The following is a 16,484-nucleotide window of genomic DNA, read 5'->3' as shown; positions in this document are numbered from 1 at the left end:
GTCTGTAGACAGGCATGTGATACACCATCACGAAAATAGAGAGACACATCCCCCTTTTCTTGCTGTCTCTGAACAAAGACACATCAGAATAGTTTTCAAATTGAACAACATCAAGTGAATCAGTGAACCACGTTTCTGCAAATGCTAAAACCTCAAATTTATGGGCAAGTGAATTGAGATAAGTGTCAACGGCATCTCCTTTGTTTCGAAGACTTTGCGAGTTTAAGCAAAATAAAGAAAATGACTTATTTGGGTGGGAAGGTAATCCCATTACTATGCTGTTAAAATCATCTATCGCATAATAGCTGTAGTTTTCTGAAGGTGCTCCGTAGTCCATACTGCCAGAGATAAAGAAGCAGAAGAAACTCAATGGATTAAGGTTCACTCCTCCAATTCATCGCTTTCAGCCCGAGTCGTTTCCTTGATGCGCAAAATGGGGTCTCCGGGGCCCTTACGGACCATCACCTTTCCGTTCTTCTGCCATGTGAAGCGATAACCCATTTGCTTTGCCCTTGTGCGTGCCAGCCACAAAAGATTCTTGTTTCGTCGGATAAGATTATCGTAGAAGCGGATATCTGAACCACTATCAAATACTTGCTTACCCTTGTCCTTCAAGCTTTTGTTTTTCTAGAAACGAACCTTACAAGGATGGGAGTCTCACGCCCCTTTTTTGCGGAAAGATGGTGGATTCCGTCAATACAGAGATTTAGCTTACCATGATCCGCGATCCGCCACCGTGACCCGCTACCGTGCGTGGGCGGGGCGCACAAGCTGATTGGTCCCGACGCGGCAGGTATATGTGCCGACGTCCAGTATGTGGCGCCATCTATCGGCGTCAAGGGATCTGGGCATGCGCAGTGGAACACGCGGTGGCGGATCACGGTAGCGGATCGCGGATCACGGTAAGCTAAAACTCTCTAATGTCATCCTCGTCAAGAGAACAGAGACCAAGGGAAGCAGCCAGCTCATTGATTTTAGACAAGAGGTTTTCATTTTCCTCTGATTTGAGCCCGTGTATCTCGAGATTCTGCCGTCTGCCATACTGTTCAAGTTCGTTAACTTGATCCTTTAAATCTAATATCACATTCGAACTGCCGGAGTCTTTGACTGCTGCAAGACGCGCCTTGATGTCTGTTAGTTCACGGCCCTGCTTGGTTTGACGCTGGAGCACTTCATCATACTTATCAGACATGAGTCCAATAGACTCTTGCTACTATTCGCTTCAACTCGGGATGTGCATTCATCATCTGAACTAAAGGCATCAGAAGGCATAGTTTTTTTTTTTGCATATCTGATACGATAGCCATTAGTCCCTGTTGGGAGAACTCCTGCTGTTCGTTATTTGGATAGCTATTCACCGGGGAGGAGTCATCTGAACAACTTTGCTTGCTAGACTGCCGCGCAGTGCGCTCTGACGCCACTACACATGTCCGACATTTCCACTGCGTAATGCTGCTATCAGCCTTTTTATTTTTGTAGACTTTCGCTGTTAGACCTGAACATGCTTTTCCGATGTGGTAGTTGAATTCACACGTTACGCAGGTTACAAATGGATCTTTGGGCGGGATAGCAGCATGGCAAGAAAGACACAGGTCAGGGTTATCTAGTCCCGTAGGGTTAAACATAGCTATCACTAAACATTTGCACTCGGCAGCAGCAGCAGATGCAAACAAACAAAAAATAATAAAAGAAGCAAAGCCACCAACCTGCGAAGTGGAAAAAATGCGTCAGGCACTTTTCAAGACAAGCTTCGTTTGATGTGCTATACTGCTGCTACTGCCGAATGCAAATGCGGAGCGGTGCTTCCCAGTATCGCCGAAGAAACCTCGGTAGTTCGAACGTCGTAGCTGGGGCCAATGGGAGCAAGCCAGATACGATGGATGTTAGACGCAGATATGATCCGCAATCTTTGTAACCTTGCTCCGGCGTCGGCAGGAAATTTTTCAAGCGCAGCACAGCCGCAGTGGAGCCATGCGTCAAGGGTTGAGCTCGAGTGGAGGCCCAGCCGTAAAACTGCGAAGTGGAAGAAATGCGTCAGGCACTTTTCAAGACAAGCGTCGTCGATGTGCTACTGCTGCTACTGCCGAATGCAAATGCCATGAGTGTTGAGATGCGGATGAGAGGGACTATACACAGAAGTAACTCCTCGCTCTGCAGTATGTGATGCATCGGTATATAATATGCACCCTTCAGGCAGATGTGCGGATGATATCGACGGGGAAGCAGTGGGGCGATTGTCCGTGAGCTGGCAATACGACCATGGAGATAGTGTCTTTAAACGATGGAGTTGTATATATTATTCGTTCGTATAAATTATGTCGTGTACAGAATCTGTGCGAATGTCCATTTATTAGTTCCTAAGTCATACTTCAGCCGACGGAGATGACGTCTTCGCCCTCAACGAGCGACGGAAGCCGGCGAATGACGTCCCGGACGTTGACATGCGCCACATAGATGTCGTCTCCGATGGGCATGCCTCCCCGGCGCCTCCCTGCGGCTGCGTTCACCGGGTCGTACGGCTCTTCGCCCAGCTTAGGGCCCGAGTAGCCTGTGTCCTGGTCAACCTGCAAAGGCGACCCGTAATTATAGGATTTTAGCATAGTTCATTCCTCTACCGCGTGCTGTGAGTGCGCATGCGCAGATCGCCCTAAGGGCGCTAGATGGCGCCACGGATGCGCGGTGATGGATGCAGTCTTGAGAACGAAGGAGCAACTAATAATCACTTCACCATAGCAACGAAAGTTTTCAGATTGCAGTTGCCGAAGTGAACTGCTAAAAATGTACGTGCCCTCGCGCTGTGTAGCGTACCAGCTTTCCGAGGGCGTAGATGCATCGCGTGACCCTAGGCAGGTGCCGCATGAAGAGCAGGTCTTCGGGTTGGAAGAGAAGCCGCTCCTCGACTCCGTACGCCTTGGCCGCGCGCAGGAAGAGCTCGATGTTGCGCCGCTTTTGGCGGAAGTCGGTGCCGCTGCTCACCTCCTCCATGTTCACCGAACCCGGCCGAAGGTGGTTCATCAGCCTGTGCGCCACGTGAAGTTGTTTAAGCAATGTCACAACCGTGCGCGGAAAGCTTAACAGATGTGTAATCAGCGTGACTAAAACGTCCACATAATATAAAAAACAATATTGGTTTGGTTAGGTTTGTGGGGTTTAACGTCCCAAAGCGACTCAGGCTATGAGAGACGCCGTAGTGGAGGACTCCGGAAATTTCGACCACCTGGGGTTCTTTAACGTACACTGACATCGCACAGCACACGGGCACCTTGCTTTCCGCCTCCATCGAAAAGCGGCCGCCGAGGCCGGGATTCGATCCCGCGTCCTTGGGAACAGTAGTCGAGCGCCGTAACCACTGCGCCACCCCGGCGGGGCCTAAGAAACAATATTGGACCAAAAAACTCTTTTGAGGGACTGTTGAATGAACAAAAGCACTGTGTGCATTATTAAATATCCCTATATAACGTAGTCCGACTTTTAGGTAGGCCTGAACCTGCAGCATGGTGATAAAAGGGACGCATATCAATGTATTGTACTCTATATTGAAGTTTCCCCTTTACATTGCCTCTTATCAAAAGCTTTTCTGGCGCATAACAAAGCGACTCCAGCTTGTAGAGAGAATGGTTCCAGGTACAGCATTCCTTAGTTTTGATATCGTGAAAGCATGAAGAGTAGAAAGCATTGCGAGTATATGTGTACGTCCTCAATTCCTGATGCTGTAGGTAGCGTCATCTCCTATGCTGTTCTGCTTTATGCGAAGCAACGCCAGCTATTCATCAGTTGTTACGCGGAAGAAGCGTGCGCACATATATGGCCAAAAGCTTGGCATAACTAACAAATCAATTGGCATACTACTTGGCAAACTAATTGTCGAGGACGCTCGGTATCTGCGCAGTAATTTAATTATAACAGATTAATTGCACATTGTCGTCCATCTAAACACATCAATGCGGCTACAAAGGAAACCTGTACAGACTTCACAACAAATTCGTGGTTGAAGAAAAATTAGTCCTGATGCGTGGTTTGAACCCGGGATCACCGCTTATTCGGAACAGCCGCTCCACCATCTGAGCTAGCCCGGAAGGCTAGCAGATTACGTGGTATCGGGAGAGCGAAATGACCAATAATTCGAACTGGGATGGGTGCTAATTATTGTAAGTTCAGAGGACTCCATCAAGGCGGAGCAGATTTGCAGTAAGGCAGTAATTTTGCAGTAAGGGAGTAATTATTTAGCACAGACTAAAGCAAACGCTCTCGAGACGCAAACCGCAAACGAAGCGGAGCCTACCACCTTGCTGGCAACGTTACGCGTTTACTCTAATCCAGAGACACAAATAGAACACTAAAGAAACGCTATCAGAACTCGGCGAACCGGTTATTGTTAAGGGTATGGAATTGATAAAAAAGAAGGCAAACGTAACAGGGGACGCTAGAGAATCAGGGGAGCGAATGAAACAGGTTGTTTGCGGGAGCCGCAGCTGAGCCAGGGCAGTTATTTGCAGGGATAAAGAGAGAGGCCTTATCCCGCCCTGGGCTAAGTGTATAGTTGGACTGATGAGACAGGACAGGGTTAATTCTAGGGATGGAGGGAGATGCCTTATTCCCACGCTAAGTGTATAGTCAGTTTGATTATGACTGCGGTCACACCGAGAGGCGTACGAGAGGGCGACGACTCACTTGCAGAGTGCCACTCCGTCCTTGAGGAACTGGTCGTAGTCGAGGCAGCTGACTTCTTCGAGGCAGTTCCAGATCCACATGAGGATCTGGCTCTCCTTGGTGTTGTCGCGCTGCGCAGTGGATGGGAGGATGACCATCAGGTAAGTGCCACGAGAGGGTGAGAGGGTAACCGATGTGGGCAATTCGGTGCGTTTCTCAAAGGGGAGCCACTGCCTGTAACTAATATCTTATTTAAAAACAAAACGCGGTTTTGTATCCAGTTCGGACTCCTGCGAGATAACGACGAATAATTTGCAGCGCAAGTTTAAGTGGATGGATGAAAGAGGCGAAAAACCGGGAGAGAAATGAATCCGAGAGCAGTGATCTATGGTGCGGTGTCGTTTGGGCTAGAGTCAGTTAGGTAAGTTTTGTGGTGACTCCAAAATGGGCTAAGAGGGGGACGGTAGATGGCGGTAGCTGGTTATACTGTTCTATTCTGACTCGACCGGAAGCCTCAAATTCGGGCCTCTTTCAATCCCCCTAGCTGTAAAACAGGCTGGAGAGAAAGCGGAGTTAAAATCTGGCCCAAAAAGTCGAGAAACGATAGACCATGAGATTGTGACAGGAAGGCGCATGTCACGCATTTGCACGTTGAACTGTTGTTGAGTTCACAACAAACGGCGCGTACACACACAGGTGATCCGCAGTGCTGGATTTTAAAGCGCTTCATCTCAGGCTGGTACGGGTTTTCTTCTTTATGGCCTCTCTACCCCTATGCATGAATAATGCCTTCTCGATCGCTATTATACTTGCGCCTCTGCATCCCCACCTTCTTTGCCTATTTAAAGGGACGCAGAGTAGATCTCCAACCTTTTCTTTTCGTAAGAAATCATTCTGAGGGCCATTCTGGCTGCCTTGATGTTTGTCGGACTGCAAATGATGAATTTATTGCCGGCAAAATTGGACCTAAAATTTTTCCGCCTCTTGATTCAAATTCGTGACTAGCGGGAAGGGGCTCTGTGACCACCGTTTTAGTCTGAATGGCGGTGTAGTCACCAGCTCCCGGGTTAACGGTTGGTTTTACACACCTCCGACATCTTGCGAAAACGTGTGATGGTTCTGATATCTGAATGTTTTAACGTTTGCAGATTATAAGTAGTCCGTATTTCGTGAAACTAGTATTTTTGTGTCAGACCGCGTAATATATCGACATACGCCAACATAAATTCGCACTCAGTGGTCCTAGCATTAAAGCTGGAAAACCGAACTGACCGCAGCCAGCTCTAAACGGGAAACAAAGGCGATTCAAAAACAGAACGTTTGGATTAAAAGCTTGATTTGAGAGATGGACCCCGTTTCGCTAATTATAATTTCACCCCAATCTGAAAAGAGGAGTTTGTCGATTTTATGGTTTTTAGTTAAATCTTTAATTTAAGAAACACACAAATGCACGCGCGCGCACACACACACACACACACACACACACACACACACACACACACACACACACACACACACACACACACACACACACACACACACACACACACACACACACACACACACACACACACACACACACACACACACACACACACACACACACACACACACACACACACACGCGCACACACGCACACACGCACGCACGCACGCACGCACGCGCACACACACACACACACACACACACACACACACACACACACACACACACACACACACACACACACACACACACACACACACACACACACACACACACACACACACACACACACACACACACACACACACACACACACACACACACACACACACACACACACACACACACACACACACACACACACACACACACACACACACACACACACACACACACACACACACACACACACACACACACACACACACACACACACACACACACACACACACACACACACACACACACACACACACACACACACACACACACACACACACAACAACGCGCAGTTTCCAGCCTACATTAGCGCATTTGCGCTTCTTTCGTTCTCAGACCCCCCCCAAGTGCGAAAGAACACACATCATGTCGGATTTCTAGAGCATGTTGGCTAGTCTTATTCGCGAAACGGCAATTGTATGCCATCTATCGGTCGTTTTCTGAGGTTACCAACGAGGCACATAACGATACCACACCTCTCCTTTCAACGTATATAGAGATGCCTCAGCTCACTAGGGCCAAATGATAAAAATAAAACAATTATCGAAGACACTTAAGCTCTGCTTTTAAGGGTGTGATGTGAAGCATAGTTTATTGGTAACGTGGATGGAACGGTCCTGGCAGGTTGATTCCGATATCACCTTCCCATATGACAGGATACAGGCCTGAAGTGGCAGCTCCTGCCAAACGTAACGCCAGTCAACCTATATGTCCAGTCATTGAGCGGCCATGTCAGCTGCCACCTGCCAGCATACTCGTAACTTTTCGCTCACAACGCCAACGAACTTTGGCTTTGTGCAGCAATATATTCGTGTTTATATTCCAGAAGAGAGGAGAGATGTGGGTGCCGGCGGGTGGTTGCAGCGGCCGCCTTTTTGGTGTTTTAGAGCGGAGGAGATAGGCTGCAGAGACCATCGAAAAACGAGACGCCTGACTAGTTCTTTGCCGACATACACTTCTCCTGTCTCATTGTGTACCGTGCTGACAAATGACGCTAAATAACTACCAGCAACAGCCATGAAAGTATTGCCAAGCTGTTTTGGGCAAAAAAAAAAAAAAGTGTAGGAGGCATACGCGAATATGTGTGGAAGGCATGGAAGGGAGGGTCGAAACGGGGCTTTGTTATGTAACTGGCATTTTTCCTTGTTTTCGTTTAGTTTGCATATAAGGTTTAACGTCCCAAAGCGACTCAGGCACACTAATAAAGAGCTCCGAATAATTTCGACCACCTGGGTTTCTCTAACACACGCTAACATCGAACAGTACACAGGCACCTTGCTCTCCACTTCCTTCGAAAAGCAGCCGCAGCGACCAGGATTGAACCAGCACCTTTGGTTGAACAGTAGAGGGCCCTAACCACTCACCCAACACGGCAGATCACATGACCTAAATAGTATGCTTGTATCGGTGCTAAAAGTGGAGCACGTGCACATACCATAGAAAAATTAAAAATTATATACTTATCAGCTCCGCCTATAAGAACATGACGCGATAAAATTAATAGCTTCAGCCTGCGGCTTCCCTTGGAGTTCATCGTTCGTATGCATTAATTTCCTTTTCGTTTAATTACCCGTCCCTTAATTTGTCTCCCTAGTATTTCATACGTGCTTATCAGCATCGCTGAACTACAACGTCATCCAGTTACCGGTCGTAAGCGACCGCCCGATATAGATATATATATTGTCACGTAGTGGCGACAAGGCCGTTGACACCAAAAGAAGACACAGGCTTGATGGTACTGAAATGAACTCTTTATTGGGCTGACTTGCGCCCGCAAAAGAACTAAGCAACTCGGCGGCGGCGATAGCAACAAACGTGCTCGTCGATGTCGAATAAAGATTGCCCGTCACACTCGTCAACGCTCAATTTAAAGGCTGCTCAGAACGATCTAGATAACGTCGCAAACTGCTACCAGTACAACCTGGAACATTGTAGAAACATACGCAAATGATCGGAATCTTCGATACAGATCTCGGCGCATCGTTGGCGACAAAGAAAATGATAACGTGTCGTATCGCGACAACGAGCATGAACAAACACGGGATACAAAACTGATACGCGATCCAGAATCAGAGTGATAAGGCCGCATGCCGGAGGCTATATATATATATATATATATATATATATATATATATATATATATATATATATATATATATATATATATAAACAGGATGTCACACAACTTTCCCGATTATCTATTTTATTTAGGAATAAAATAGATAATCGGGAAAGTTCTGTGACATCCTGTTTGAATTTAACTCTGGCCCATTAGTAACAAGCAATCCATGTCTATATATATATATATATATATATATATATATATATATATATATATATATATATATATATATATATATATATATATATACTGGCCTTAACCGAGCCGTGCGAAAGGGCCTTCGTGGTATATAGAGGGGTAGCGTGCCTGACACAGCATCCAAGAGCCCTGGACTTATTTCTTACCCCACACTGCTACTTGAATTGAGCGACTCAATTTGGCAGTTCCATCTAAGTATACTACATCACGTGCTGTTTACGTTACACATCATCATCATCATCATAATCAGCCTGACTATACACACTGCAGGGCGAAGGCTTCTCCCATATTTCTCCAATTAACCCGGTTCTGTGCTAGCTGCATCCACTTGACCCCTGCGAACTTCTTAACCTCATCCGCCCACCTAACTTTCTGCCGCCCCCTGCTACGCTTTCCTTCCCTTGGAATCCAGCTTGTTACCCTAAGCGACCATCGGTTATCCTCTCTTCGTACTACATGTCCTGCCCATGCCCATTTCTTCTTCTTAATTTCCACTAGAATGTCGGTAACTTGAGTTATTTCTCTGTCCTACTCTGCACGCTTCCTATCTCTTAATGTCACCCCTATAATTTTTTCTTGCATAGCCCTCTGCGTTGTCCTCTTCATTAGCCTCTACGTTTCAGCCCCATAGGTGAGTACAGGTAAGGTGCAACTGTTGTATACTTTCCTCTTGAGCGATACCGGTAAGCTGCTAGTCATAATCTGCGAGTGCTTGCCAAATGCGCTCCATCCCAACCTTATTCTTCTTGTTATTTCCTTTTCATGGTCCGGATCTCCGTTACACAAACCACTAGACAAATCAGTGCCTGGGCATGTCTCCTGCTAACTACCAGAGCCATGTCAGGGATTTTTCGCCGAACACGCCGACAAGACCCGTTAAGTCAAGCTAATCTATAATCGCTGATTACATGTGTGACGGCTAGCTGCACGTGCTGGAACAAACAGGTGCGGGCTACGTGATGAGTCAGGAACCGCCGACCTAACCACATCTTTTTTTTCTAATCGTGCCGCCGAAAACCGGCGGCGAAGAAGGGTCGACGAACGACGCGCTCACCTGCGCGAGTGTTCGGAGGGCAGGAAGAAAGGACACAAAGAAAGCCATGGAAAATGATGGGGCAGGGGACCGAGCGACACGCCCAGCCTGGCATCCCAAGGGACGACTGCTCGAAAACACGAGGACGGTTCCTGCCTGCAATCGTACTCAGTTCGTCGTGCAAACTGTCATCTGCGCTATCTGTAGCTGCGGACATCTCCAATCTCAAGAACTAAATCACCGCAGCGGCGTCCAGATGCCGCCTAAGGACCGTCGGGTGAGCGGTGGTATCCAGCTCCTGATTGCAGATGTAACTGACCCAGACGAAGACAAGCCCCCCTGGTCAAAACGTTGGCTCGGCTTGAGAACTGAAGCTCCCCTTCAACCCTTTCTGAGCGCACTTTCATACTGTGTGAACAGTTCTTTCTCTCGTTCTACCCTGACCTTATTTCATGTGTGGCGTCCCGAAAAGAATCCAATAACTGGTACATGACACATGTGACAGTACAACGGTACAGCACTCTGAGTGTCTCTCGCCCACAAATATATCTCGGTGAGCCATGAAGGATCAACCCGGACGTAAAACCAATAAGCCGTATGGCTTCGAGTGGATGCTGTCTCCGCGACCGGCGGGAGCAACACGGAGCCGCGTACTACACGTGACTTTGCCAGAGATACGGTATCGTGTACCGTCGTCTATGAAATTCTTCTTCACAGACACATCTACGACTGCTTGCGACACGGGGCCTATCCGCTGCCATAAACGCCCAAGCATTTATAGGCTGTTGGCTCAACTTTCACTTCTATGGCTGAATACGCCTGCAAATTTAGTCAGCCGGTGCATGATAGTGCATATATCTACAGGTACGCAGATTTTTTTATTTTATATGTACATTTGTATTTTAAAACTACGAGAGATAAATCCGCGACGTCCGTGCAATTGGGCTGTACATCAATGCGGACATCATGTACGTATGTGATAGTGTAACGATCAGACAATTAATCAATTTTAATTGACAAACCAACTTTATGATTTTATGGGGCAATATTACGTAGCGAAATTAAAGGCCGTCAATATCAAAGAAGAGTGCCATTTTTAATTCGTCAGCAGTGTAGTTCGATATATCGAATGTCAAATATAAAGGCCGTTGCGTTGGCTTTGCAGTATTGGTTATTTACGGTGTGGCATAGCTCGAATTTCTTAATGCATAGTGTACAGACACCGTTCGTGTATTCGATGACGTCACTGTGGCGACAATACCACGCGCAGCAACGTCGTTTAAAAGATATGCATGTGACAAAGTTCACCCAACGAGTTTTGAAATGTGCATTTTAGCGTCCGATATTTCGAACTAGACTGCCGGCTAAGAAAAAAAACAACAACAAAACATCTATGCTCACCTTCGCTGTTTGCGCCCTTCAATTACGCAACGCAATATTGCCTCTTCATTAGGAAAAAACTAGCACGAAAAACAAGGAAAACAGAGAATAACAAACACAGCGCTGTCTCGCAACTAAACCGTTGCGAAGCCAAATCAACGAACTTTATATTTAATATTCGACATGTCGAACTATACTGCTGATAAAGAATTAAAAATGGAACTTCTCTTTAATGTTGACGGCTCTGGGGGAGCGGAGCTCCCCTCCCCCATGTATTCTTATGTGGAAACTCAACCTCCACTCCTCCTACCTGACTTCCTGCACTATTTACTTTTTTTTTTTCTGCTGTCGCCTAACTTCGGACAACCTGGTTTCTATCACGACGCAATATTAGGCAATTCTACATTGATGACGCACACAAAACACAGGAGCGTGACATCCTTTTGGTTTTAAATAGAAAAGCAATTTCAACAATAAAAAACAGGCTGGCGTGAGTACCTTATTGAACGCAGTTTGCTCGCTGGTATCGTTCTGCGCGTAAATGCAAGAAATGAGAGTGAACGAATACTTTTCAAGTACATCAGCAATAAGCAAAGAAAAACAAAAACATTTTTCCAACCACACTGAAAACGTACTTCCGTCGTCACTGTCGTGGGGGCATACGCACGTGTTACCTTCAATGACGGTGCTTTAAACCAAACATGATATAAAGATGCGCCCGATTAGGCTCGGATTAACTGTTCCGCTGTGCGCATCTGCGCGTGCTTTTTAATAAAAATGTTAGCTTTCGACAGGACAATTAAATACCGTTCTATTGTGCTCCACGACATTGCAGGAAACTAATGAAGTAAACATTGCTAATTCGACAAGCAAACCAGAACACCCGCGCATACCAAATCAGTTATTACGCAAAACGGAAGTTTTGCTTGCGTTAAGGGCGAGTTTAAAATAGATTTCTGGTCACATATTACTAGTCATCAGGACTCAAGGTACGACAGCAGTATTTGGGATAAAGGTCTCAGCGAGATGCTCGCATATCGAAAAGAAAAAAGATATCGAAATAAAGCACTGAAAAAGGATCAGGGAGCACTTATATATCTCAAGCCTGCCTTTAACCGATAACACGTGTTTGATGAAACTGGGGCTTGCTCAAACAAGCTAAAGAACTATGGAATGCAACGCGCACAGCTTCTGCTGCCTATGTTTTATCACTGATCGTAAACTGGGGGCATCAGACTGCTTAATTGACATCCAATTCACCTAACTTTCAAGTCTAGTCGACGCAGCCCGTCGATAACCACAACAGTGCACCGGGGATGTGGCTCTGGCTTCTCTGTCGTCTGCTCGCAGACATCCAAGCACGTCAGCAGTCTAGAAACCACTTTCCAGGTTGATCATACCTTGAGACACATTGTGACAGCGTGCTAAAACAGCTGAGGCCTCGCGAGTCAGCGCTGTGGTGCGCCAAGAAATAACGCGCACGCTTACCTGATGAGGCTGCAGGTCATCTTCCCACTCCTTCTGATCTATATCGGCTTTCTTGAGCTGTCGCATGGCGGAGATTACCGAATGAGAGACTCTAACGCTAATCCGCTGGCGGTTGAGCTCGCTAGAGACAGATTATCGGCGAACAACGTTGTTTCTGGTCGAGCTGTGGGTGGTGTTGCCGCTAGGGGCGCTGGCAGCAGACGACACAGGGGCGGCCGGCAACTTGCGCTTTCCGGAAATAGAACTTAGCGCCGTACAGAAGATAACGATTCGAAGAAAGAGAAAAAAAAGCAAGCAGAGGTCGCCAATTTTAAAAGTAAAGCAAACAACAACTGCTCCCAGAAGAGGGGAGCGGGAGTCTGGCGAGGGGGCCGAACACACAAATAGCGCCCTGTGGATAAGCGGCCGTGCTGCTCTGTGAAACATTCGGCGCACTTTTTTGTCGCTGTTGTTTTTTCCCGCGCCGTTTAGGCTGCGTGGGTTGCCTCGAATTTTGACGGCAGTGTCGGTCATGAAACATGTGTCACGTCCTGGTGGGGTTGCTTCCTAAGCCATTGGTTGGGTGTGTGCTTGGCACGCCTTTTGTGCAATCCTCCAGGGGTCACCATGCATTAGATATGCCATGCTGACGCAACTGGCCTCTTTAAAACTGGCGCAGTGGAAAGGTTCACGGCTTCTCGCATGCACTGTGCTCTTTGTTATGCAAATAACGCTAGCCCGCTTACATCGTTTACCTGGAACATCGAAGTGTGACTTTTATAAGAGAGGGGCATTGGTATAGTTTTAGTCAGACGTATTCGGACGAAACCTCCAAGATGAAGTAGATTCCAATTAGACACAAAACACTGCTTGCTCCGGCAAATAGTGGTCACTGTTTAATCGAAATATACGTACTTCACGTTGTGCGTTCGTCAATATGCATTGAACTGATGCCGTTCCCGCGCTTCGAGCTGTTGGTCAATTGGTCCTCATCTTGCCGTCTGTTAGCAACCCCGCGTATTGCCAAACCATATCCCGTAGGCGCACTGGAGCAGACGACGCCTTCAGCGAGTTAAACGGCGATTGTTGCTGAAAGATCCCTCTGAACACAACATAAAGGTACATACACACACTGTAAACGGTGATTGTTGCTGAAAGATGTCTCTGAACGCAACCTTAAAAGTAACATACACTCACCGAGGCAGGAAATTATTATGGGGAAGGTAATTGCTTAGTGTAACCGTTGTCATACCGATTGTTACTCAAAGGTGTCTGTAAACGCAACCTAAAGGTAACATACACTCACTGAAGGCAGGATATAATTACAGTGAAGGCAAAAACAATATTCAGAAAAAAAAAAATACAACACAGGAGTAGAACGCATGTTTAAGTGGCATCAGTGACGAGATGTGTGGTGTTAATCTATTGCGCCACCAAAACGACTAGAACATAGCCTTTAAATGTGTCCTTATACGTTTCGACAATATATCCACTATTTGTCGTCTGGTGGCGCTGCTCAGAGGAATCACGCGCCAGAGCGGCGTCTGCTCGTGTGCTCCTACGGGATATGGTTTGCTAATACGTGTCCCGGTTAGCTTTGTAGAGCGACTGCCCGGACAGGCGGTGGTCCTCGGTTCAATCCGCGGACCGGGACGAATTTTTATTCTACAGCGAAGCCATGAGAAGGATTTATATTGCTCCGTATGGCTATTATGACATCAAAAGAAAACCGTATGAATGTGAATGCAAAGATAACGCGTGTACACAACACTGGTAGGAAAATACGGAGTTAGCTGAATAAAACTTCGCGGCTTAGATGTCGGTATAAGGGAGTAAATACTCTCTACTAGCCAGGCAAGGATATCTGTATATTAAAAAAAATGACTAGAAAGGAACAAGAAAGAAATCTGTCATTAAGGTTCGCGTCAATGGCGAGTATACAAGACTGTTACCATTTTTCCGTTCAAGGACTCCTCAGCAGGCAGTCATCGCCAGCTAATAGTTTTTAAGGCGAGAGCCTTTAATGGCTCATACTGTCGTGGACAAAGCGTGTCCCGCTTTTGGGGCGGCTGTCGCGTGGCGTTCCTTGGCGCGCGTTCAAGTGTGGGATTGCAGATGGCAGGAACGCTAGACAAGATGAGACTTCTGGAGGAAAGACGCAGCATCTGTCACACTTTCTCCGACAAGTGAGCGTTTGGATGGTACGCCATCGCTCCTGTCGCGTGGTGTTCCTTGGCGCGCGTTCAAGTGTGGGATTGCAGATACAGAGCGCATATGTGTGTGTCCTCTTCCTGGACTGTCGTCTGCTATAGCGTTCTTTCTCTGGCAGGAACGCTAGACAAGATGAGACTTTTCAGGCTTTCGCCTTTCACTACTTTAATCGCTAAAGTCCCTCGTATATTTTTTTGTGTTGTTCTTTGCAGTTTTTGCCGGAAGGCCTGTTTCCGAGAGACAGCGGTCAATCCTAAATAGGAATTTTGTAGACTATTTCTGTCACAAAAAAAAAAAAGTATTGCCTGCAGTCATGGAACGCAATGATGACCATGCAGGAAGACGGAGTACCCATCAGGAACAGTGTTTTTGTTCGGATGCTGACGAAGGCAGCGGAGCCAGCAAAACAAAAACGGCAGTTTTGTTCGGCCTGTCAGCAGTGATAACGGGGTGATATGTGAAGCCCAATGCTCACAAACTTTTTCACGAATGAAGATATATCCATGGCCAAGAGAACGGGGCTAACAAAAAAAAAAAAACTACAGGATTGTATTAATCTTCGCTTAAGGGCTTAATGGCGAAAGCTTTTCCGCCTCTTTTTCTGTTACCTCTTCTCTTTTATCTCTGTATTGTGTGTCTATATAAATGTTATAATATCATTTTTCTTCTCTTTCGTTTTGTTATTGGCGACATCGCCATATTAAGGCTTCTCTCTTGACATGCGAAACTGAACTGACCTGGTCTTACGGGGCTTTTTATAGAGACTAGGCCTAACTAGCCGAACGGGTAAACTATGTCGACGTCAGGACCTATTGCGACGCCTGGCGGACATTTCTCGCAGAATCTCGCGAATACATCTAGCGGACGCGAGATTTTAACCATAAGCCTAGAAAGAACCAGCCCAGCGACACCAACGCTTGGGAAACGGAGCGCTTGACAAAAAAGGTTGATTCAAGTTGGTCTGGCCAGTTCTGGGAACGTGGAATCGGGTTGGCAGTGTCGCTATATACAGGCAAACGGTGCTGGAGTTATCATGTATTGTGTTTCGTGGTACTATACGTCATCATTTAGGGCGCTGAGGTGTGCCGGGTCGACGGCAGTGACGTAACACGTAGCCCATGGTGAGTGGGTTAAGCCAGGGGTTTCCAAAGCTGCAGGATTAGAAATATAGAGGTGGTGCTTAAATTTCTAGATTTTGAATGGGGAGGAAGAAAAGCAGCAGTCGTTTTGATAGTCATCAGTGTAAAAAAAAAAAATCAAAAAACAAGTGCGTTACGAATTAATGGGGTGCATTTCGAAAAACCCAGCAAAATCCAGCAGTGGTCTATTCGTTTTGATTGAATTTCGGGTCCTTCATGTCGCAAAGAGGGTACTTCACCATCTAGTGAGTGAATAAGTTCTCGCAAAAAAAATTACCATGGTAGCCAAGCCATTTCCACGCAGAAAGATTTCCTAAGGAACTAAGTGTACAAAGAGATTAGGATTCCATGATCCGTCGTGTGTTTTGCTTGTCAAATACTGCTACTTTGTTGAAAGAACTTCCAAGCATCGTGACACTATATATGCCTGTAAATGATGTATCGATGGCGCTTTGCATTGAAAAATAGTCATCCGGTTTCATTGAGGCCTTGATATGCTATATTTAGAGAAGAAAGTTTTCTTCCGAATTTGTGAGGCGAGGCCTTGAATGCATTAAAGTACACAGCGAACTCAGCCCT

At 46.5% G+C, this 16,484-nt stretch overlaps 1 protein-coding gene across 1 annotated transcript; it reads right to left on the bottom strand.

The window, feature by feature from the left end:
* Positions 1-2,258: 2,258 nt before the first annotated feature.
* Positions 2,259-12,762, bottom strand: LOC146189630 (myophilin-like). Its single transcript, XM_084603304.1, has 4 exons — positions 12,577-12,762; positions 4,672-4,781; positions 2,809-3,019; positions 2,259-2,564 (listed from the first exon to the last, which is right to left on the bottom strand). Exons 1-4 carry the CDS (start codon positions 12,640-12,642, stop codon positions 2,370-2,372), a joined length of 582 nt encoding a protein of 193 aa, XP_084459430.1. The 5' UTR covers positions 12,643-12,762; the 3' UTR covers positions 2,259-2,369.
* Positions 12,763-16,484: the final 3,722 nt, after the last annotated feature.

The sequence above is a fragment of the Amblyomma maculatum genome, chromosome 5 (genome assembly GCF_055883805.1).
Source record: "Amblyomma maculatum isolate TAMU_Amacu chromosome 5, ASM5588380v1, whole genome shotgun sequence".
NCBI lineage: Eukaryota > Metazoa > Arthropoda > Arachnida > Ixodida > Ixodidae > Amblyomma > Amblyomma maculatum.
The sequence above is the reverse complement of the archived record's forward strand: the minus strand, read 5'-3'. Positions and strand labels throughout refer to the sequence as shown.

Excerpts from the sequence above, each read along its gene's own strand:
- LOC146189630 (XM_084603304.1), bottom strand. The coding sequence starts at position 12,642 with ATGCGACAGCTCAAGAAAGCCGATATAGATCAGAAGGAGTGGGAAGAT. Across the intron at positions 3,020-4,671 it reads GACGGAGTGGCACTCTGCAA|GCTGATGAACCACCTTCGGC; the intron begins GTGAGTCGTCGC and ends CGTGGCGCACAG. Across the intron at positions 2,565-2,808 it reads TCTACGCCCTCGGAAAGCTG|GTTGACCAGGACACAGGCTA; the intron begins GTACGCTACACA and ends TCGCCTTTGCAG.